The sequence below is a fragment of the Salmo salar genome, chromosome 22, assembly GCF_965601325.2.
Source record: "Salmo salar chromosome 22, fSalSal1, whole genome shotgun sequence".
NCBI classification, from domain to species: Eukaryota; Metazoa; Chordata; class Actinopteri; order Salmoniformes; family Salmonidae; genus Salmo; species Salmo salar.
This window is the reverse complement of record NC_138312.1, coordinates 41,970,001-41,994,624: the sequence shown is the minus strand read 5'-3', so window position 1 is coordinate 41,994,624 and position 24,624 is coordinate 41,970,001. Positions and strand designations below refer to the sequence as shown.

Sequence of the window (24,624 nt, the reverse complement as noted above, 5' to 3'; positions counted from 1 at the left end):
GAATAATTTTGCACGCCCAAATTTTCAGTTTTTTATTTGTTAAAAAAGTTTGAAATATCCAATAAATTTCGTTCCACTTCATGATTGTGTCCCACTTGTTGTTGATTCTTCACAAAAAATTACAGTTTTATATCTTTATGTTTGAAGCCTGAAATGTGGCAAAAGGTCAAAGTTCAAGGGGGCCGAATACTTTCGCAAGGCACTGTAAATATATGGATGAGCGATGGCCGAGCGGCATAGGCAAGGTGCAGTAGATGGTATAAAATACAGTATATACATGTGATATGAGTAATGTAAGATATGTAGCCATTATTAAAGTGGCATTATTTAGTGGCATTGTTTAAAGTGACTAGTGATCCATTTATTCAAGTGTCCAGTGATTGGGTCTCAATGTGGGCAGCAGCCTCTCTGTGCTAGTGATGGCTGTTTAGCAGTCTGATGGCCTTGAGATAGAAGCTGTTTCTCAATCTCTTTGATGCTCCTGTACTGACCTCGCCTTCTGGATGATAGCGGGGTGAACAGGCAGTGGCTCGGGTGGTTGTAGTCCTTGATGATCTTTTTGGCCTTCCTGTGACATCGGGTGCTGTAGGTGTCATGGAGGGCAGGTAGTTTGCCCCCAGTGATGCGTTGGGCTGACCGCACCACCCTCTGGAGAGCCTTGCGGTTGAGGGCGGTACAGTTGCCGACAGGAGGCTCTCGATTGTGCATCTGTAAAAGTTTGTCAGATTTCAGCCAAAACATCAATACACACACACACACACACACACACACACACCCTGATATGCTACTCCTATACCAGGCCATTCTAACATGTATAAAAGCTTGTGCCTCCCATTGGACTGACTCCAGTGTGAATATGAAACTAAGAGACAAAGGAAAGGAGACCTTTTCTCTCTCCGTTCTCTCTTGTTTTTTTTTTCATAAAGGAGAATAATAGCTGTGAATGTCTCACAGTGGTGTTATGAAAAATGATTTGATAGGAATAAAGTGCCATGGGCACCTGCTATTTGGAGGTCAACCACACCTGCACACTACTTATTCTCGACCTCACACACACGGCGATCAGCTGTCATCACCTCTGTAGTTCCACCTCATCGACCCTCTACAGCACCCTCAATGTCTCTTTATACTCCACAACCTTTCACCGCTGGCCTCAGAAAGCTCTATTAATTAGTGTCAGACAGAGGACTCACACACACACACAGACACACACAGACACACACAGAGAGAGACTGTAGTACATATAAAGACAGAAAGTCCTGAGAGGAATGGCTCTTGTCAATCAGACACACAGCATTGGACCACTACTGTATGTCAATTACAGTATGTCAGTCATGGCCATTTACAGGGTAGCTAAAGAGTGACATGAAGACAATATGAAATATATTATACATGTAAATGTACTGTTTTGTGATAGATTATTTATGCAGTGGAATATAATTAAATATGTGTATTTTATGTTCATCTGTACTGTTCTTGAAAATTACTAACTTGCTGATTCTAGCAGATGAAAATCATATCATCTCTCTTTCCCTCTCTCCGCTGCTCCCTCCTTTAAAATCAACCTTTTCCCGATGTGGAATCATCAACAGGTAAGTTTACATCTCATTGTTTCAGCTTCATTGTTTCAGGACATATTCACAGTCATTGTAGTCAATAAACGTATTATGCTACTCTAATAACAAAATGTACTTTACATACAAAACATGGATATAACAGTATAATAACTTTGTTTTGTAGAATAACATTTTATGACATGCCTAATCCATAACAATAGAACTGTAACTGCAGTATGTGACTAACATTGTTTAACGCTGTAGACATGCTCTAGCTATAGGCCTGTGTTGCAATGAACACTCTAATATCACTAACAACACCTGCAACATCTCTCTCTCTCTCTCTCTCTCTCTCTCTGCCCTTCTCTCTCACTCACTGTCTTTGGGACTAACAGAAAAGATCCAGCAGGACTGTAAGTATTCTCTATTAACACAGTCATCATTTGTATTGTGTCTACTGTGTCTATTTTCTGTTGTGTCTGTTGTCTTTACTCTTAGAAAAAAATGGTTATTCAACGGGTTCTCCTATGGGGACAGCCGAAGAACCCTTATTGGTTCTAGATAGCACTTTTTCTACTTAGAGTGTATTGTGTCTCTATGGGGGATGAAAATACCAATTTGAACCCACATTTACAGCATAAATGATCTAATGGTTTACGTGCTGTAGTACTAGGAGCTAGGGCTGTTACGGTGACTGTATTACCGCCACATCGGCGGCCATGAGGCATGACTGGAGACCTGGTCCGTGGAGCAGGCACGGACTGACCAGGATGGGGAGACCCACTGGAGGCCTGGTCCGAGGAGGAGGCACAGGATAAACCGGGCTGTGGGGGAGCACTGGAGTTCTGGTACGGACGCTCTTTACCCACACTCCAGGCTGAATGCCCACTTTGGCCCGGCACGGGCGGAGAGCAGGCATTGGGCGAACTGGACCCTCCCAGCGCTCTGGAGACACAGTGCGCAACGCCGGCGCAGGATAACCTGGACCGAGGAGGCGCACTGGAGACCAGACGCGCTGAGCTGGCACCATCCGCCCTGGCTCGATGCCTGCACTCGCATGGCACTTGCGGGGGGCTGGTATGTAGCGCACCGGGCTTTGAACGCGCACTGGGGACACCGTGCGCTCCACAGCATAACACGGTGTCTTACCAGTACCACGCTGCTTCCGGTAAGCACGGGGAGTTGGCTCAGGTCTACCGCCTGACTCCGCCAATCTCCCCGTGTGCCCCCCCAAAACATTTTTTGGGGCTGCCTCTCGTGTCTGCTGCGCTCCCTTTCCTCATACCAGCGCCTCTCAGCTCTCGCCGCCTCGATCTCCCACTGCGGGCGGCGATAATCCCCAGCTTGAGCCCATGGTCCTTTCCCGTCCAGGATTTCCTCCCAAGTCCATGAATCCTGAACGCTCCTCTCTTGGCGCTTCTCCTTCCTCCGCTGCTTGTTCCGTTGTTGGTGGGTAATTCTGTAACGGCCGTCGTTCAAATGAGACCAAGGTGCAGCGGAGGATGTGTTCATCTTCAGGAATTTATTAAAGAAAGAACACGTTAGACAAAAACAAGAAACCGACAGCCAAACAGTCCTGTCAGGTGCAAACAAATTCAAAACAATTACCCACAAAACCCAAAGGAAAAACATGCTCCTTATGTGTGAATCCCAATCAGCAACAACGAGCTTCAGCTGTGCCTGATTGGGAGCCACACACGGCCCAAAACAAAGAAATACAAAAACATAGAGAAAGGAACATAGAACGCCCACCCAATGTAACACCCTGGCCTAACCAAAATAAAGAACAAAAAACCCCTCTCTATGGCCAGGGCGTTACACAGATGTTAATGCGAGTGTAGTGAAATGCTTGTGCTTCTAGTTCCAACAGTGCAGTAATATCTAACAAGTAATCTAACAATTTCCAGCAATTACCTAACACACACAAATCTAACTATCAATCTAACAATTTCCAACAATTACCTAACACACACAAATCTAACTATCAATCTAACAATTCCCAACAATTACCTATCACACACAAATCTAAAGGGGTGAATGAGAATATGTACATATAAATATATGGATGAGTGATGGCCGAGCGGCATAGGCAAGGTGCAGTAGATGGTATAAAATACAGTATATACATGTGATATGAGTAATGTAAGATATGTAGACATTATTAAAGTGGCATTATTTAGAGTGGCATTGTTTAAAGTGACTAGTGATCCATTTATTAAAGTGGCCAGTGATTGGGTCTCAATACAGTATATACATGTGATATGAGTAATGTAAGATATGTAGACATTATTAAAGTGGCATTATTTAGAGAGGCATTGTTTAAAGTGACTAGTGATCTATTTACTAGTCACTTTAAATGTAAATGTATTCAAATCTAATGAAACACTTAATGAGAGCCTATGAGCTGATGTCATGCAAAATCTCTATAGGCTATGCAATTGCATGAGAAAACAGAGGGGATCCCATCAGCTTTCTATAGGCTAAGCCTACTATATTTATTTCTCAACTTTCCTAATATCAAGCACATTGCTTCTCTTTTCAACAGGAGTATAGCCTACCTGGCTGGCATGAAAATGAACCACAGGAAAAAGCATCCTCCATTCGCTATTTAAGTGCATAGATGACATGTATTATTTTCAGCTGCCCCTGTTTCGAGACAGGTGCATGATAATAGTGTGATGGGTGACAATATTAGCCTATCACTTGTGAATGATGCCCAGCAAACAGAGCACGCTTCTTCTTTTTTTTGCGACTTTTTCAAATCATAGTCGCACACCTCATGTAGCCTGGCCTATATGTTTTGGTAAGGTTTGTATCACAACTAAAGTGGCCAAATAACTTAAATGAAGCACATCAATCTGCTTCACAACGGGTGTAGAGAAAACTGGCATACATACGCAGCACGTGAGTTTCAAGTTTTGGGAAGATCATTTTCACCATAAAAATGCACCTTAATAATAAAAGCATTACATGCATAATCACATTTGTGGTCACTTTTAAAGATTGATGTTTTCCTGCTAATGGAACATTCACACCTATAGCCTACTGCCGTGTGCGCATTGCTGAGCTTATAATGTGAAGAAATTGCCTAATAGTTTATCAACATTTTAAGCCAAAAGTTCTGATCTGTTGCGTCAGCCTCATTGCTTTAAACCGTTTTTCTGATGCTAGTGGTTGTATTAATTTGGGATCTATCACATCCCACAACTGTCCCAGACTGTGTTTGGAATATTTATTTATCGTACAGAATAGAATAGGTCGACTTTTGTATTATTGGGGATAGTAGATTGACATAGACTAGTGTTTTTGCTGTTCGTTAGGCCTACTCATCTTGTTGGCTGACAAAAAGTAAACGTGGAGAGTTCTTCCAATATCATCAATATGCTCCTCAGAATTGGATAAGGACGCGCACAGTTGCGCATCCTTATCAGCCCAAGGGCACAACGGCCACTGTCCGCAAAAGGCATGGATTCTTTTAGGGGGCATTACGGCCACACAAAGGTGATGCCACCTGGAAAATTGAGGCATTATCAAGTGCTTGTCAAATAGTGAATGAGAGACTGATGAAGTGTTTACAGCCTGTGCAAAAAAATGCTTTTCATGCAGCTTTTTTCAAATCATCATTAGTCTCATCATGCAGCCTTACAATGTATTAAAAATCAAAACATATAGCCCAACGTTTGTAGAACAACTAAAGTTACATTAATAACTCTAAATTAAGCATATAGGAGGACCTGTTTCTTTCTTAACTTATGGACAGACGTTCTGCTAGCAGAACGCCTCACCAATATCCAATGGTAGAGCGTGGCGCGAAATACAAATACCTCAAAAATGCTATAACTTCAATTTCTCAAACATATGACTATTTTACACCATTTTAAAGACAAGACTCTCATTAATCTAACCACATTGTTCGATTTCAAAAAGGCTTTACAGTGAAAGCAAAACATTAGATTATGTCAGGAGAGTACCCTGCCAAAAATAATCACACAGCCATTTTCAAAGCAAGCATATATGTCACAAAAACCAAAACCACAGCTAAATGCAGCACTAACCTTTGATATTCATCAGATGACACTCCTAGGACATTGTTATACAATACATGCATGTTTTGTTCAATCAAGTTCATATTTATATCAAAAGCCAGCTTTTGACATTAGCATGTGATGTTCAGAACTAGCATACCCACTGCAAACTTCCGGTGAATTTACTAAATTACTCATGATAAACGTTCGCAAAAAACATAACAATTATTTTAAGAATTATAGATACAGAACTCCTTTATGCAATCGCGGTGTCAGATTTTAAAATAGCTTTTCGACGAAAGCACATTTTGCAATATTCTGAGTACATAGCCCGGCCATCATGGCTAGCTATTTTGACACCCACCAAGTTTGGGGCTCACCAAACTCAGAATTACTATTAAAAAAAAATTGGATTACCTTTGCTGTTCTTCGTCAGAATGCACTCCCAGGACTTCTACTTCAACAACAAATGTTGTTTTGGTTCCAAATAATCCATAGTTATATTCAAATAGATCCGTTTTGTTCGTGCGTTCAGGTCACTATCCGAAGGGTGACGCGCGAGCGCATTTCGTGACAAAAAAAATCAGAATATTCCATTACCGTACTTCGAAGCATGTTAAACACTGTTTAAAATGAATTTTTATGCTATTTTTCTCGTAAAATAGCGATAATGTTCCAACCGGGCGACGTTGTATTCATTCAAAGGCTGAAAGAAAAAAATGGAGAATTGTCGTGAAGCGCTTCTCAGTCTCACTGTTCCCAGGCTGACCACTAACAAATTCTCATGCTGTTCTTCGCCCAGAGACAGCAGACACCCCATTACACTTTCTGGCGCCTTCTGAGAGCCAATGGAAGCCTTAGAAAATGTCATGTTACAGCGTAGATGCTGTATTTTCGATAGAGATGCTACAGAAGGACAACAAATTGTCAGACAGGGCACTTCCTGTATGGAATCTTCTCATGTTTTGGCCTGCCATATGAGTTCTGTTATACTCACAGACACCATTCAAACAGTTTTAGAACCTTTAGAGTGTTTTCTATCCAAATCTACTAATTATATGCATATTCTCGTTTCTGGGCAGGAGTAGTAACCAGATTAAATTGGTACGTTTTTTTATCCGGCCGTGAAAATACTGCCCCCTATCCCAAACAGGTTAACAGCTCAACACAGAATAGCCGCATGTGCGCACTCCCTCCAATCTTTTGGAGAAAATATCCTTTCTATTTTATTCAGATATGTTCAATTGTATTCTTCATACTATAAAATAATATAAAATAATTCCACGGAATTCTAAGCAATTGCTGTCTGCTAAATGAACTAGTGTAGCCCACAACCATATGGACTAGCCAGATCAGGGCCTAACATAAGGACAACTCAGAGTATGCCATTCTGTTCTTCCAAAATATACTACATTTTTCTTCATATCATGTTTCTTTAGACCAGCCTAAAATTAATTATGGATTTATTGTGAAGGTGTAGGCTATATTACATGGACTTTTTAAAATGTAGTTGTTCCAAAGGTCAGCATCAGTGGCTTGTGGAAGCCAGGAGATGCTAAATGTATTTATGTTAATTAATGGTCAATTACCGTGAGACTGGCAGTTATTTGCATGACAATCACTGGCTGACTAAATGTCATGACAGCCACAGCCCTACTAGGAGCAGGTTTTCTTTTCCATTCCGAAGCAACTTACGTTAACTAGCTCTGTGTTTGTATGGTTGCCATAGAAACACTAATGGATGGATGACTCCGGCTGTTACCTATTGTTTACAGTAGTGCATAAGAACAGTTGGGTAACCGGCAGCATCCCCAAACTGAGGACAAATAGAGAATAGTAATGGGCAATGGAATTCCCTCTTTCTCTCTAACGGAAAGCTTTCTATCTTGGCAAGGGGACTTCCGTCAGACTTGGGCTATTCCCTTTAAAACTGTGGTTACTCTGGAGAAGATTTGTGACACACACACACACACTCACCGGCTGTTCCTCTCTCCCATGTAGTTACATCATGGCAAGGAAGTATCTCTTTCAACTGGGGCTATTTTGTACAATGGGAGTGGAGGCAAGCAATTTTCTTTGAGGCTGGGCTTGATAGTGTGTAGTGTCAGTGTACAGATTTAGGATCTCAATTTGAGCCAGTTTGCTACAGCGGGAAAATAATCATGCAGCAACCATAATGTGAATTATTATGTCGTTTAAAATTAATGGACATTTTTGTAGGGGTTGATACATTTTCCAAAAGGGAAAATCAAGTATGACATTTCAAAGTGAACATGACTAACTTCAGAAGCTTTTTTAAACCTAAAATACACTTCAAATATGTAAAATTCCTGCATTTCAGGAAAGTTCTCCTGCATCAAGGTGATCAAATTAAGATCTTACACCTGTATCAGTGTATCGTTATATAGGCAGTGTAGGACGTACAGTAGAAAGACACGGTTATCATAACAACAGGAAGAAAGAAACAGACTGTCCAGCTTGTCATCGGGAAAGTTCTAAGTTATCTTAAAGGCTGGGCCTTACAGTTGAGCCTGGTTCTGATAGATGAGCCTGATAGTTGAGTCTTGGTCTGATAGTTGAGGCTGGGTCTGATAGTTGAGGCTGGGTCTGATAGTTGAGTCTGGGTCTGATAGTTGAGTGGGTCTGATAGTTGAGCCTGGGTCTGATAGATGAGGCTGGGTCTGATAGATGAGACTGGGTCTGATAGATGAGCCTGATAGTTGAGGCTGGGTCTGATAGATGAGCCTGGGTCTGATAGATGAGGCTGGGTCTGATAGATGAGCCTGATAGTTGAGTCTGGGTCTGATAGTTGAGTCTGGGTCTGATAGTTGAGGCTGGGTCTGATAGTTGAGGCTGGGTCTGATAGTTGAGACTGGGTCTGATAGTTGAGGCTGGATCTGATAGACAAGGCTTGGTCTGATAGATGAGCCTGGGTCTGATAGACAAGGCTTGGTCTGATAGAAGAGCCTGGATCTGATAGACAAGGCTTGGTCTGATAGAAGAGCCTGGATCTGATAGACAAGGCTTGGTCTGATAGAAGAGCCTGGATCTGATAGACAAGACTTGGTCTGATAGACGAATCTGGGTCTGACAGACGAGTCTGGGTCTGACAGACGAGTCTGGCTCTGACAGTCGAGTCTGGGTCTGACAGTCGAGTCTGGGTCTGACAGTCGAGTCTGGGTCTGACAGTCGAGTCTGGGTCTGACAGTCGAGGCCGGGTCTGACAGTCGAGGCCGGGTCTGACAGTCGAGGCCGGGTCTGACAGTCGAGGCCGGGTCTGACAGACGAGGCCGGGCCTGACAGACGAGGCCGGGCCTGACAGACGAGGCCGGGCCTGACAGTCGAGGCCGGGTCTGACAGTCGAGGCCGGGCCTGACAGACGAGGCCGGGCCTGACAGACGAGGCCGGGCCTGACAGTCGAGGCCGGGCCTGACAGTCGAGACCGGGCCTGACAGTCGAGCCTGGGTCTGGTAGATGTGTGGTGACAGTACAGAGCGGAATGAGTGCTCAGTGATCTAGAAGTGGACCAGGGCAGAATAACAGTGGGGAATCATCTGGCTTAAGTGGGCAATTAAATAAGAGTGAGCACAGCTGTGTTAAGGCCAGAGGGAGGGGAGAATACACAGTATCAACACCATAACCCAATCCTCTCCTCCTCACTTCACTTCTCCTGGATATGGCTGGTGTGTGTGTGTGTGTGTGTGTGTGTGTGTGTGTGTGTGTGTGTGTGTGTGTGTGTGTGTGTGTGTGTGTGTGTGTGTGTGTGTGTGTGTGTGTGTGTGTGTGGCGCGCTGGGTTGTCTGGTGATTGGCTGAAAGCCGTGATATATCAGACGTATACATGTACCACGGGTATGACAAAAAATTACTTTTTACTGTTCTAATTGCGTTGGTAACCAGTTTATAATAGCAATAACCCATCTCGGCGGTTTGCGGTATATGGCCAATGTACCACGGCTAATGCATTGTGCATAAGAGCAGTCCTTAGCCGTGGTATGTTGGCCATATACCACACCTCCTCGGACATTATTGCTGAATCTTGCGCTATCTCCTTTTCTCTCTCTCTCTGTTTGCATTCTTTCTCTCCTTTGTCTCTCTCTTTCTCTCTCTCTCCAGTGAAGCAGCCTCCCACCATAATGAAACAGTCATTGAAGGACTACATTGTTGATCCTAGAGACAACATCATCATTGAATGTGAGGCCAAGGGGAACCCCGTGCCAACGTGAGTTACACACAAATACCCATCCCTCTCTCTGTCCTTCCCTCATCTATCGCCTCGCTTTTCCACTCAGCTTGTCATCTCTAATTTCTCACACCCTCTCACCCACTTTCTCTCTCTCTCTCTCTCTCTCTCTCTCTCTCTCTCTCTCTCTCTCTCTCTCTCTCTCTCTGATTATTCTATTGTCTTTTTGTTTGTGATTGTTTCGTTCTCTCTTCATCCTGCATACTTTCCGACACCGTTGTTCTATCCCTCCCTTTCTCCCAACTGAAGCTGGGTCTCCACTTGTTATCCCTCTCTCGTTCTTTTTCTCTCATATTTACTCTCCAGCTCACTCCTTTTTTTATTGTTTCTCTTCAGTCCTATCTTCCTGTTGTCTCCCTCTTTAACTCCCCTTTCCTACTGTCACCCTGCCTTGTCACTTTGCTCTCTCTCTCTTCCTCTGACTCACTGTGACAGTTATACAGGGTGGCAGTCATTATTGTGAGCATGAATAGGCCAGCTCATGACTGCTCTGTCATCCTGCACCCCATTTCACCCCCCTACTCTCCACCTGGACCCCATTCCAATCCCTACCTGAACCTTGTCAGCACCCCACCAAACCGCTACCCCATACTCATTGGCACACTTTGCCTTAACCCCCTAAATCCACCCCCACTTCTTTTCCTCGCTTCCAAACCATCCAGTCACCCCATGACAGCCTCCAGCCACCCCATGACAGCCTCCAGCCACCCCATGACATCCACCCAGCCACCATCCACCCAATAACAGCCACCCATGACAGCCATCCAGCCACCCCATGACAGCCATCCAGCCACCCCATGACAGCCACCCAGCCACCCCATGACAGCCATCCAGCCACCCCATGACAGCCATCCAGCCACCACATGACAGCCATCCAGCCACCCCATGACAGCCATCCAGCCACCCCATGACATCCACCCAGCCACCATCCACCCAATAACAGCCACCCCATGACAGCCATCCAGCCACCCCATGACAGCCACCAGCCACCCTATGACAGCCACCCAGCCACCATCCACCCAATAACAGCCACCCCATGACAGCCATCCCATGACAGCCATCTAGCCACCACATGACAGCCACCCCATGACAGCCACCAGCCACCCCATGACAGCCATCCAGCCACCCCATGACAGCCATCCCATGACAGCCATCTAGCCACCCCATGACAGCCACTCAGCCACCATCCACCCAATAACAGCCACCCCATGACAGCCATCCAGCCACCCCATGACAGCCATCCAGCCACCCCATGACAGCCATCCAGCCACCCCATGACAGCCATCCAGTCACCCCATGACAGCCATCCCATGACAGCCATCTAGCCACCCCATGACAGCCACTCAGCCACCATCCACCCAATAACAGCCACCCCATGACAGCCATCCAGCCACCCCATGACAGCCATCCAGCCACCCCATGACAGCCATCCAGCCACCCCATGACAGCCATCCAGCCACCCCATGACATCCACCATCCACCCAATAACAGCCACCCCATGACAGCCAGCCAGCCACCCCATGACAGCCAGCCAGCCACCCCATGACAGCCACCAGCCACCCCATGACAGCCACCCAGCCACCCCATGACAGCCATACAGCCACCACATGACAGCCATCCAGCCACCCATCCAGCCACCCCATGACAGCCACCAGCCACCCCATGACAGCCATCCAGCCACCACATGACAGCCATCCAGCCACCCCATGACAGCCATCCAGTCACCCCATGACAGCCATCCAGCCACCCCATGACAGCCACCCCATGACAGCCACCCCATGACAGCCAGCCCATGACAGCCAGCCAGCTCTCCTGACATTACAATATGATCCCACTGAACCCACATGATACCCCGCCCCCTCCTTCTTCCACCTGGGGAAAGGGGATACCTAGTCAGTTGCACTGAATGCTTTCAACTGAAACGTCTCTTCTGCATTTAACTCAAACACCTCTGAATCTGAGAGGTGCGGGGGGGCTGTCTTAATTGGTGTCCACGTCATCAACACCTGGGGAGCAGTTGTTGTTGGGGGTTAACCACCTTGCCAGCTCGGGGATGCGAATTAGCGACCTTTCGGTTACTGGCCCAACGCCCATAACCGCTAGGCTACCTGCCGCTCCTAAAAACCTGATATGCCAGCCTGTTCCCCCTACCCCATTCCTCTAGTGCCTCCTCTCCCCTCACTCCCGTCCTCTCCCCTCACTCCCGTCCTCTCCCCACAACCCTCTCCTCTCCACTCACTCCCCCTCCTCTCCCCTCACTCCCCCTCCTCTCCCCTCACTCCCCCTCCTCTCCCCTCACTCCCCCTCCTCTTCCCTCACTCCCCCTCCTCTTCCCTCATTCCCGTCCTCTCCCCACAACCGCCTCCTCTCTCTCTCTCTCACTCCTCCTCCTCTCCCTTCACTCCCGTCCTCTCCCCACAACCCCCTCCTCTCCCTTCACTCCTGTCCTCTCCCCACAACCGCCTCCTCTCCCCTCACTCCCGTCCTCTCCCCACAACCGCCTCCTCTCTCTCTCTCTCACTCCTCCTCTCCCTTCACTCCCGTCCTCTCCCCACAACCCCCTCCTCTCCCCTCACTCCCGTCCTCTCCCCACAACCGCCTCCTCTCCCCTCACTCCCGTCCTCTCCCCACAACCGCCTCCTCTCCCCTCACTCCCGTCCTCTCCCCACAACCGCCTCCTCTCCCCTCACTCACCCTCCTCTCCCCTCACTCCTGTCCTCTCCCCACAACCCCCTCCTCTCCCCTCACTCCCCCTCCTCTTCCCTCACTCCCCCTCCTCTTCCCTCATTCCTGTCCTCTCCCCACAACCGCCTCCTCTCTCTCTCTCACTCCCCCTCCTCTCCCCTCACTCCTGTCCTCTCCCCACAACCCCCTCCTCTCTCCCTCACTCCCGTCCTGTCCCCACAACTCCCTCCTTTCTCTCTCACTCCCCCTCCTCTTCCCACACTCCCCCTCCTCTCCCCTCACTCCCCCTCCTCTCCCCTCACATCTACTGCCTCCTCTCCCCTCACTCCCCCTCCTTTCCCATCTACTGCCTCCTCTTCCCTCACTCCCCCTCCTCTTCCCTCACTCCCCCTCCTCTTCCCTCACTCCCCCTCCCCTCCCATCTACTGCCTCCTCTCCCCTCACTCCCCCTCCTTTCCCATCTACTGCCTCCTCTTCCCTCACTCCCCCTCCTCTTCCCTCACTCCCCCTCCTCTTCCCTCACTCCCCCTCCTCTTCCCTCACTCCCCCTCCTCTTCCCTCACTCCCCTTCCTCTCCCCTCACTCCCCCTCCTTTCCCCTCACTCCCCCTCCTCTCCCCTCATGCCAGCAGATGACATAATACATGACAAGGCATACACACACACACACACACACACACACACACACACACACACACACACACACACACACACACACACACACACACACACACACACACACACTATTTACATTTGACATTTTAGTCATTTAGCAGACGCTCTTATCCAGAGAGACTTACAGGAGCAATTAGGGTTACACACACACACACACACACACACACACACACACACACACACACACACACACACACACAAACCCTTAGTCTCCTGTGGTTGTGTAAGGTGGCTCTGACCAGCTGAGCACCGTGATCTCATTCAGGGGTGCTTTTTGTTTGTTTTGAGGCACAGTGAAGGTTTACACACACTCACAACACACACACTGCTACACATGCACACAAACACGCACACACAAATACACACTCAATGCACAAACACATGCCCGCTCACACACACAATGCGCACACACACACCCCTCATCCTTCCCAGCAAAGTAATTGTGTTAGAATAATGCGCCCCGTTGACTATTCATGCTCATGGATCATTCCAAGAGGGATCAATCACTCATTCAGCCCCAAACAGTCCTGTTGGCTTCCATACAGCCTCATATAGAGTGATCGTCTTGCTGTAGGTCTGGTCCTACGGCCCTGGTTCTATAGTCTGCCACAGACAGAGCTATGGGACTGGACTCTCCTCTGCTGTCTTCTCTCCTCCCCTCCTCTTCTGCCCTCCCCCTCCCCTCCTCTCCACTAATCTCCTCTTCTATCCTGTCCTCCCCCTCCTCCCCTCCTCTCCACTTTTCACCTCTTCTCTCCCCTAATCTCTCCTCTTCTATCCTGTCCTCCCGTCCCCTCTCCTCTCTTCCTCTTCTATCCTGTCCTCCCCTCCTCTCCACTCTTCACCTCTACTCTCCCCTAATCTCTCCTCTTCTATCCTGTCCTCCCCTCCCCTCTCCTCCTCTTCTATCCTGTCCTCCCCCTCCTCCTCCTCTCCACTCTTCACCTCTACTCTCCCCTAATCTCTCCTCTTCTATCCTCTCCTCCTCTTCTATCCTGTCCTCCCCTCTCCTCTCCTCCGCTTCTATCCTGTCCTCCTCCCCTCTTCTCTCCCCTAATCTCCTCTTCAGTCTTTTCCTCTACTATACAGTTTGTTATGTAAATATGACATGCTCTATAATCCCCTTCCAAAATAGCAGCCCTAGCAGTTATGCAACCACATGCTGTAATCATTGGTTAACCAATCAAAAGAGCTTCTGAAAAAAAAAAAAACATTTTGTGTTGTTGCACGGACTTTTCTCCTGGCCTTAAAAGCATTTCTAATTGGAGAATCTTCTCAAACAGTGATTTTTATTTCACGAGTGCTTTGGCTTAATCTGGGTCCTATTGAAGTCGCTCAAAACCCCTTGGTGGTTGAGAAGAAGAAGCATTATTCAGTGATGTCGTCAACCAGACTAGGAAGAATTGTTGAAGAAGGATGTTGAGATTTCTGACATCACTGACTAATCCTGTTTAACCCCACTGTAGATATATCTATGGTATCTCTATGGTTCTGACCCTGTTCTGTTGTGTTCTGTTTGTTTCCATGGTGAGTCAGGTTCTCATGGCGAAGGAACGGGAAGTTCTTCAACGTGGGGAAGGATCCACGGGTGACGATGCGGAAGCGCTCGGGAACGCTGGAGATTAGCTTCCGGAGCGGAGGGAGGCCAGAGGGCTATGAGGGGGAATACCAGTGTTTCGCTTCTAACGACTTTGGAACGGCGCTGACCAACAAGATCCTACTACGAGTGTCCAGTGAGGAGTCTGTTAATAAACATCCACACACACACACACACACACAGACAAAAAAAATCAGTAGGCTATATTCTGAAATGTTATAAAGTGAATATGACTTGTAATAAGTATCTCATACACGGGTGGTTGGTGGCACCTTAATTGAGGAGGATGGGCTCGTGGTAATGACTGGAGTGGAATCAGTGGAATGGTATCAAATACATCAAACACATGGTTCCCAGGTGTTCGATGCCATTACATTTTCTCCGTTCAGGCCATTATTATGAGCCATCTCCCCTCAGCAGCCCCCTGTGATCTCATGTCATCTAAATATCTCTCCCCCTCCCTCTGTCAGAGTCCCCTCTGTGGCCTAAGGAGGTGTTGGAGCCAGTGGTAGTGGCTGAGGGTTCTTCCCTGGTCTTGGCCTGTAACCCTCCTCCAGGCCTACCCCCTCCACACACCTTCTGGATGAACAGCGGTGAGTCCATCTCTCTCTCTGTCTCTCTCTATGTCTGTCTGTCCCCCTCTCCCTATGTGTCCTTCTGTCCCTCTTTATCCCAGTCGTTTGTCCTCTTAGGTGACCTCTCAGCTCTTCTGTCACTTGCTATTTAATGCTATCGCTTTCTTTTCTCTCTCTCCCTCTCTCTCTCCCGCTCTCTCTCCCGCTCTCTCTCCCGCTCTCTCTCCCCTCTCTCTCTCTTCTGTCTAGAAATGTTTCAAACCTCTCACTCTCAAGATATCCTCACTTTCTTTCTCTGTCTCTCTCTCTCGCTTGATCACTCGTTCACTCTCTCTCCCTCCTTTCTATCTCTCTATCCTCTTCTCTAGTGGTGTGTGTTACTGCTGACCCACTGTAATTCTGTGTGTGTGTGTGTGTGTGTGTGTGTAATTATCTGACTGCTGGGTAAAGAGCTGAGAGGCCAGAACCCAAGAGCAGGCAGAAGCCATTTTAAGAGCCCAGACTGAAGTAGTCCTTCACGGCTAATGGTGTTGCTATACTCTCTGGACTGTACTCCACTACTCTCACTTCACTAAATCTTAATAAGCCAAGCTAATTATAACCATGGGGCCATTATGAACATAATACATACAGTAGATTATAGCAATCATAGCATTATGGCACATTGCCCAGTCACAGTTACACACCACCACTACATTTGACCACCGGCTGGGGGATGATTGGACCACGTCACCGTCAAGACAACCAGATTGGCCCTGTCACTCGTCTTGGTTACCGAGTGTGTGATCATCTGTCGGGAGCATCTGTGTGTGTTAGGAGTTAACATTAACACAGAGCCCCAGAGTGACAAGTCCCAGTCCCAGTGCTACATCATCACAGAGGATGAGAACACTAGAGCTGACCTAGCTGGCACCATAGATATAGAATCCTAGATAGGATATATTGTCTATGGCTGGCCCCACTGGCTACCACTGTGTGTCCTAACACTGCTGGTACTCTATTACACGCTACATACACTCAGCTCAGGTCCAGTCTAGTTAGGAGTTTAAGCCAATGAGACCAGATTACAGTTAGAGTTTAAAGGGTAATGTCTATTTGATCTTTATCTACCTGGTTGGGACTGACTCTGTTTTTCAAGTCACATGAGATGTAGGTACTCCGCTTGGCCAGTCTAGTGGAGCATCTGAAATTAGATCATGTTATGGTCCATTATGAAGCATACAGTCTAAATGATTTAGGATCTTTCTCACTCACTCACTCCCTCTCTCTTCATTCTCCCCCATATTTACCTCTCTTTCCTCCCCCATCCTTACCTCTCCCTCTCTCATCTCTCCCTCCCTCCTTCCTCTCTCTCTACCGCCTCCCTTCTCTTTCTCTCTCTCTCTCCCTCTGTCCTTTCCCTCACTCCAATCCTCCCTCTCTCCCTCCCTCCCTCCGTCCTTCTCTCTCTCCACAGACATGATGTCTATAACCCAAGATAGGCGTGTGTCCATGGGTCTGAATGGAGATCTGTATTTCTCTAATGTTCTGGCTAAAGACTCCCACACAGACTACAGCTGCAACGCCCGGTTCCTCTTCACACACACCATCCAGCAGAAGAACCCCTACACACTCAAAGTGCAGACCAGTAAGTAGGCTACACACACACACACACACACACACACACACACACACACACACACACACACACACACACACACACACACACACCCCTATCCCTACACCCACCAAAAGTCTTTGAATGTAGTCATGTTCTATTGCTGTGTATGAATAGGATAATCTATTGTATGGTCAACCTGTGTGCCTCACATGAAATATGAGATGTCTCCCTCTAGTGGTGGCCTAGGCCATGACATGTACAGGATGTTATTTTACCAGGACTTTCTCCTTTGTTCCTCAGTGTGTGCTGTGGCTGTGTTCGCTCCTCCAGCTCTGCCACAATTGTTCCTGACAGAGGATTTCTCCACAGTGCCCGTCTGTCTGTAAGAAGTTGACATTTCTCTTTTTCTGACGCAGGGGAGAAGCTGCCCAGTGCTCATTTCTGACGCAGGGGAGAAGCTGCTCAGTGCTCATTTCTGACGCAGGGGAGAAGCTGCTCAGTGCTCATTTCTGACGCAGGGGAGAAGCTGCTCAGTGCTCATTTCTGACGCAGGGGAGAAGCTGCTCAGTGCTCATTTCTGACACAGGGAGAAGCTGCTCAGTGCTCATTTCTGATGCAGGGGAGAAGCTGCCCAGTGCTCATTTCTGATACAGGGGAGAAGCTGCCCAGTGCTCATTTCTGATGCAGGGGAGAAGCTGCCCAGTGCTCATTTCTGATGCAGGGGAGAAGCTGCTCAGTGCTCATTTCTGACGCAGGGGAGAAAGCTGCTCAGTGCTCATTTCTGACACAGGGGAGAAGCTGCTCGGTGCTCATTTCTGACACAGGGGAGAAGCTGCTCAGTGCCCAGTGCTCATTTCTGACACAGGGGAGAAGCTGCTCAGTGCTCATTTCTGATGCAGGGGAGAAGCTGCTCAGTGCTCATTTCTGACACAGGGGAGAAGCTGCTCAGTGCTCATTTCTGATGCAGGGGAGAAGCTGCTCAATGCTCATTTCTGACGCAGGGGAGAAGCTGCTCGGTGCTCATTTCTGACACAGGGGAGAAGCTGCTCAGTGCTCAGTGCTCATTTCTGACACAGGGGAGAAGCTGCTCGGTGCTCATTTCTGATGCAGGGGAGAAGCTGCTCAGTGCTCATTTCTGACACAGGGGAGAAGCTGCTCAGTGCCCAGTGCTCATTTCTGACACAGGGGAGAAGCTGCTCAGTGCTCATTTCTGATGCAGGGGAGAAGCTGCTCAGTGCCCAGTGCTCATTTCTGATACAGGGGAGAAGCTGCCCAGTGCTCATTTCTGATGCAGGGGAGAAGCTGCTCAGTGCTCATTTCTGATGCAGGGGAGAAGCTGCTCAGTGCTCATTTCTGATGCAGGTGAGAAGTTGCCCAGTGCTCATTTCTGACACAGGGGAGAAGCTGCTCGGTGCTCAGTGCCCAACCATTCTTACAGCTCTCTTGGAACTGGAAATCAACCCCTCTGTAAAAATGTATTTACATTTTGTGAATGTGTATGTACAGGGGTGTCTCTGTGCGTGTGTTTTCATCCTTACCGTGTGTGTGTGTGTGTGTGTGTGGGGGGGATGTGTGTGTGTGTGTGTGTGTGCTGCATGCTGACAGGCCTGTGTGTGTTTTTCAAAGCCGTATAACGACACTTCCTCTGTCAACTCCACTGACCCATATGGTGGTCAGTCCAGTCCAGACACACACTTCCTGTTACCCCCCACCCTTCACCCCCAGCAGTACCCGGTCATCATCCTAAACAGCTAGCCACGTAGCCTAGCCTGCAAATGCTAACTTCTCAGTGCAATGGATCTGTTAACAACACAGCTAGCTAACACAGCTAGCATCATAGCCTAACCTGTTAATCTGTCCGCTCAATGGCTTTTCTTTCAATACTATTAACATTATTCCCAGACTGATATAGTCCTTCAATAGCAAGCACCTAAACCTTAACCTTGGCCTGCTAACCGGCCAGCTAAACTGAATTGAATTCAAGTGTTGCGTGTTTTATTATTTACACACCCTGATGACACTCACCCTAACCAATACCTCTCACAGGCAAAATATAACACGGGGTTGATTGCCCATAAGGTCCTTTATCCTTGCATATCCTTCTCTCTCAGAAGCTGACTCATTGCATATGCAGTAACTCTGACAATAGGCCAATTGAGGTTGTCCCTTAACTCAACCAATGTCAAACATGCCCTTAGACTTAGAGCCTCTCCAAACTAAGTCAGATCTGACAGTAGAGGTTTGGGGAATCTCCCTGGGGCACTGTAGCAGTCCAAGAGGGGGTTAGAAAGGGCTTCTCTTCCTAAAATACATCCCCTTTGGTCTCTCCCCCCTCGCCCTGCCCCACAGTTACCCACACACACACACATACACACACACACACACACACACACACACACACACACACACACACACACACACACACACACACACACACACACACACACACACACACACACACACACACACACACACACACACACACACACACACACACACACACACACACACACACCCTGTATCTAATTAATTGCCCATCACTTGGAGAATTGGACAGAGTAAAGCTTCTCCTCTCCTCCTGTGTATCATAAAGCCCTTAACCCAAGCCCATTCCACAGTCAGCCCCTAGCCAGAGGGGGAACCAGTGGCATATGTTCCTACTGCCCTTGCCCTGGGGAGTAGGCCTGGGAGTGATGGCATGTGAGGGGACTCTCATAGGGACAGAATGGGGACAGTCCCCAACTAACACCCTATGGGAAGGTCGTGTAAGAGAAGGCTGAGTAAACAGGGATTATCCTAAATCATGCATGCAAATAAGAGCATTTGTGTTGATGATTCATTGTTCGTTCATTCATTATTATAAGCATGCAGATGCAAATGTTCACACACGGAGAGCGAGCATAGGAGATGGATAGAGCTGCACCACCTGTCATAATGAGTATCTCTTACACACATGTACATGCGCGTGCACACGTGGTAGTAAGCTTGTCCCTGGGGGCCAGGCCTAGTTTTCTTCTCGGGTCTCAGTGCACCATGGGAGGCTATCGATCAAGCATGGCTATTGGCTACACTTTGCCATGGCTGCGCGTTGCCATGGCTGTAATGTCACCATAGCTACTTGTCATGGTGATGGCGTGCATACAAGTAACAGCCAAAAGGAAGGTAACACCAACATAGTGTCTCAATAGGGCGTTGGGCAACATTGTTAAAATAGAAAGTCTCAAAACACTTGATTGTGTAATGAAACCATGAAAAGTAGTTCACCTATGCTGAGCTCTTGTGTTTGGTGTGTGTTTGACTGTAAACCCAATGTAAGTGTTTTAATACTCAGAATGTGTTTTAAAACAGAAATGAAGTTCTCTGAAACACCCAAAGTGGTTCTTCAACCTGAAAATTGGTGTTTTTAAGATAGCGTTGTGAAAACACTTTTTGAGGTTTCAGTGCATGTAAAAGCAGCATCACACGACACACAAACTGTGTTTTTCATACAGTCAATGGTTTAGAAATGCAAATGGATAATAGCCTAAATATTGATCGATGATAAGTCCCTATGCATTTTTGTTGTTGTTGTATTCCACCTTTATTTTTTCAATGCTTTAGACAGATTAGAAACCGGAGGGGCAGTAAAATGGAATTTTACCCACTCAACCATACAGCCACACTGTATAAAATGATTCTGGGGTGAATTAAAATTGCCAAAAAAAACAACTAACATATATTTAATAAAAATGTATGAATAGAAGTTGTGCAGAACCCGTGGTCTAGCGATAACGCTAACTAGTTCCAGCTTAGACAGGTCACCCCTATCCCCACCAAAGCCCGGGGTTCAATTACCCGCTCCAACCCTACAATCTGTTTCTTCCACCAATCTGTGTCTCCTCTGTCATTTCATAACTGTCTCCATAAAGTGTCAAAATACCACAAAAATATCTTTAAAACTTTTAAATACCCTTAAAATACCTTTAATGTAAATTTAATATAAAAATAATTATAAATGAATTTGTTGCTCAAAATTTCATGAGGATAACCAAAAAGAGAATAAATTGAGTGATTGAACTCATTGGTTTTATCTCACCTTGCATTTATTCTATTTAACAAGGTAGGTCAGTTATGAACAAATTCTTATTTACAATGGCGGCCTACACCGGCCAAACCCAGACAACGCTGGGCCAATTGTGCGCCACCCTATGGTACTCCCAATCACGGCCAGTTGTGATCCAGCCTGGATTTGAACCAGGGTGTCTATAGTGACACCTCCAGCACTGAGATGGAGTGCCTTAGACCGCTGCACCACTCAAGAGCCCTTTCTTGCATTTCTTATCTTGCCACATGACTTTGTTTATGGAGGATTGTGGGTAATTCAAATTGTTTAGACTCTATGATTCTTTCATACAATCTTATATGCATGTTTGAAGAAAGACAGGAATATTTCTATATTAGTAAGTTAAGCTAGATGTCCCATGAGGTTAATGAATCCTAATGAATTGACGTTCAATGAGGACAGTATCCATTCCCCCACATGATCGTCAATGGAAGAGGCAAATTCAGAATCCTCAGGTCTTGCAGTTCAATTACTAATGGTGGTTTGAACACTGTGCTTGACAATGCCTGTCAAAAAAGTATAAAATGATAAACATTAAGACACCAGAAAAAGGGATCTAAATCTGCGCTAGAAAGGATTCAAAACAGCATCATAGTGTTTAGAAGCTATAGAAAGAGGAAACAGTATCATAGTGTTTAGAAGCTTTATAAAGAGGAAACAGCATCATAGTGTTTAGAAGCTATAGAAAGATGAAACAGCATCATTGTGTTGAGAAGCTTTAGAAAGACGAAACAGCATCATAGTGATTAGAAGCTTTAGAAAGAGGAAACAGCATCATAGTGTTTAGAAGCTTTATAAAGACGAAACAGCATCATCGTGTTTAGAAGCTTTGGAAGAGGAAACAGTATCATAGTGTTTAGAAGCTTTATAAAGAGGAAACAGCATCATAGTGTTTAGAAGCTTTATAAAGAGGAAACAGCATCATAGTGTTTAGAAGCTTTAGAAGAGGCAACAGCATCATAGTGTTTAGAAGCTTTAGAAGAGGCAACAGCATCATAGTGTTTAGAAGCTATAGAAAGAGGAAACAGTATCATAGTGTTTAGAAGCTATAGAAACAGGAAACAGCATCATAGTGTTTAGAAGCTATAGAAAGAGGAAACATTATCATAGTGTTTAGAAGCTATAGAAACAGGAAACAGCATCATAGTGTTTAGAAGCTATAGAAAGAGGAAACATTATCATAGTGTTTAGAAGCTTTATAAAGAGTAAACAGCATCATAGTGTTTAGAAGCTTTATAAAGAGTAAACAGCATCATAGTGTTTAGAAGCTTTATAAAGAGTAAACAGCATCATAGTGTTTAGAAGCTTTAGAAGAGGCAACAGCATCATAGTGTTTAGAAGCTTTAGAAGAGGCAACAGCATCATAGTGTTTAGAAGCTTTATAAAGAGTAAACAGCATCATAGTGTTTAGAAGCTTTAGAAGAGGCAACAGCATCATAGTGTTTAGAAGCTTTATAAAGAATAAACAGCATCATAGTGTTTAGAAGCTTTAGAAAGAGTAAACAGCATCATAGTGTTTAGAAGCTTTAGAAAGAGGAAACAGCATCACAGTGTTTAGAAGCTTTATAAAGAATAAACAGCATCATAGTGTTTAGAAGCTTTAGAAAGAGGCAACATCATCATTATGTTTAGAAGCTTTAGAAAGAGGAAATTACTCCAAATAGAAGGGATCTAATTCTGCACTGGGCAGAACTACTTGAAAAACCATAATAGTGTTTTCAACCTTTTTTGTTAGTGCTCCCAGTTCCTGGCAAGGTGTTGTACAACACTTAATTAAGTGGTGTTACAGCACACCGTATAATGTTTCAAAGCATCTCAGGATGACGTGTTTCAATACTCCAGCAAAGTTAAGGTTTCGTCTCCTTCAAGTTGGTGGCAGCTCAGTTGCCACACGTTTTGGTGTAACAAAGCACTTCATTTTAACAGTGCACCACCAACCAAAACAGCTTCAATGCACCTTGGCATAAAGGTGTCTGGAACTCTTTTGGAAGTATGTGACACCGTTCTTCCATGAGAAACTCGATAATTTGGTGTTTTGTTGATGGTGGTGGAAAAGGCTGTCTCGGGCACCTCTCCAGAATCTCCCATAAGTGTTCAATTGGGTTGAGATCTAGTGACTGAGACAGCCATGGCATATGGTTTACATAATTTTCATGCTCATCAAACAATTCAGTGACAACTCGTGCCCTGTGGATGGGGGCATTGTCATCCTATGGGGGCATAACCATGGTAGCCGAAAGAATGGCCTGCCCAGCATTTTTATACATGACCCTAAGCATGATGGGATGTTAATTGCTTAATTAACTCAGGAACTACACCTGTGTGGAAGCACCTGCTTTCAATATACTTTGTATCCCTAATTTACTCATGTGTTTCCATTATTTTGGCAGTTACCCGTATGGTCTGTGCCAGTTGTTTGTACTAATCCCTGAGATACTCTCCAAGTGTCACTAACAACACTGCCACACTCTCTGTCTGCAGGGCACTGGAGATGCTAACCGTTAACAAATGATTTAATCCCATAGGCCTACAGATCAGATCTGCATCACAGAAGAAGCTAATGCTAATTGTGCCTGGTTCATTATAGCCCCATTACTCTTGAGGCTAGTTCCTTTTAATGTGGGTTAACCTTCTAATTCGACCTAAGGTCTTTAAAGTTTGGCAACACTCACAACACTCACTCACGGTCGTATATGTTTTACTGTCTGTTGAAGTGTTGTATTTATTTATGTGTATTATTTAGAATTTTGAGGTAAAGGGTAAGTACTGTGTTATGAAATGTTTGAGTTATCCCACCAATAGCACACCATTTTCTGTCCTTAAAACGCAACAAACAAATAAGCAGCTCACAGCCACGAGTGTTGCCACGGATTTTTGTGTAACCTCCCTTCATGACGCAGTACAACATTTCTGATACATTATCTTTAAGAGGATAAATCCTTTAATGACCGAACCCTGAACCCGACTTAGAGCGCATAAGGTTCTGGAAAGGATCCAAACGTTGGCAGGGGAAAATGTTAGTGATTTAACATCACCAGCCTAATGCCTAAGCCCTGCGGTGGTGTTGTTATATGAAGCATGTCACTGAAATATCTGAACTCAGCAACCCAAAAATATGCTCTTTCATTTAGATCAAACGATTTCCTTAGAAGAAAGGAAAGGAAAGAAGAAACAGTATGTTTTCTGTATTTCATCTGGTCTCTTTTCTCTGGCGGACTGAAAGTCAGAGATCAACGTTGTTGTTTTTCGTTCTCCTCTGGTTTAAATGGCACTCCGTGGGAGTTGACAGACAAAGGAACAGCTAACAGGTTGATCTGGTTGCGGAACAAACAGGAAAACGAGCCAATGCTACGTGGGCGGCATAAAGAGATGGATGAGGACATTCTACGGATGTAGATTAACCGTTTAATCCGTTTGCTTGGCGGAGATGCTGACATAGAAGCATGAAAATAATAAACCAATTCGTTTTCATTTGTCTCTCATCCTTATAAGGAGCTTGTACACTTATAGTGTCGGAAGTGAGTTTTGGATTAAACCTAAACTCTAATGATTGTGTTTGATTAGAATT

At 45.9% G+C, this 24,624-nt stretch overlaps 1 protein-coding gene across 6 annotated transcripts in view; it reads left to right on the top strand.

The window, feature by feature from the left end:
• LOC106583506 (neurofascin) overlaps nt 1–24,624 on the top strand; it is a 161,214-nt gene that overhangs the window by 99,998 nt on the left and 36,592 nt on the right. For all 6 annotated transcript variants that reach the window (XM_082967617.1, XM_045705761.2, XM_082967620.1 and 3 more), the window contains 5 exons: nt 1,952–1,969; nt 9,697–9,802; nt 14,719–14,915; nt 15,250–15,372; nt 16,811–16,981. In XM_082967617.1, coding sequence (XP_082823743.1) covers nt 1,952–1,969; nt 9,697–9,802; nt 14,719–14,915; nt 15,250–15,372; nt 16,811–16,981 — 615 coding nt within the window. The remainder of the gene's footprint in view (nt 1–1,951; nt 1,970–9,696; nt 9,803–14,718; nt 14,916–15,249; nt 15,373–16,810; nt 16,982–24,624) is intronic.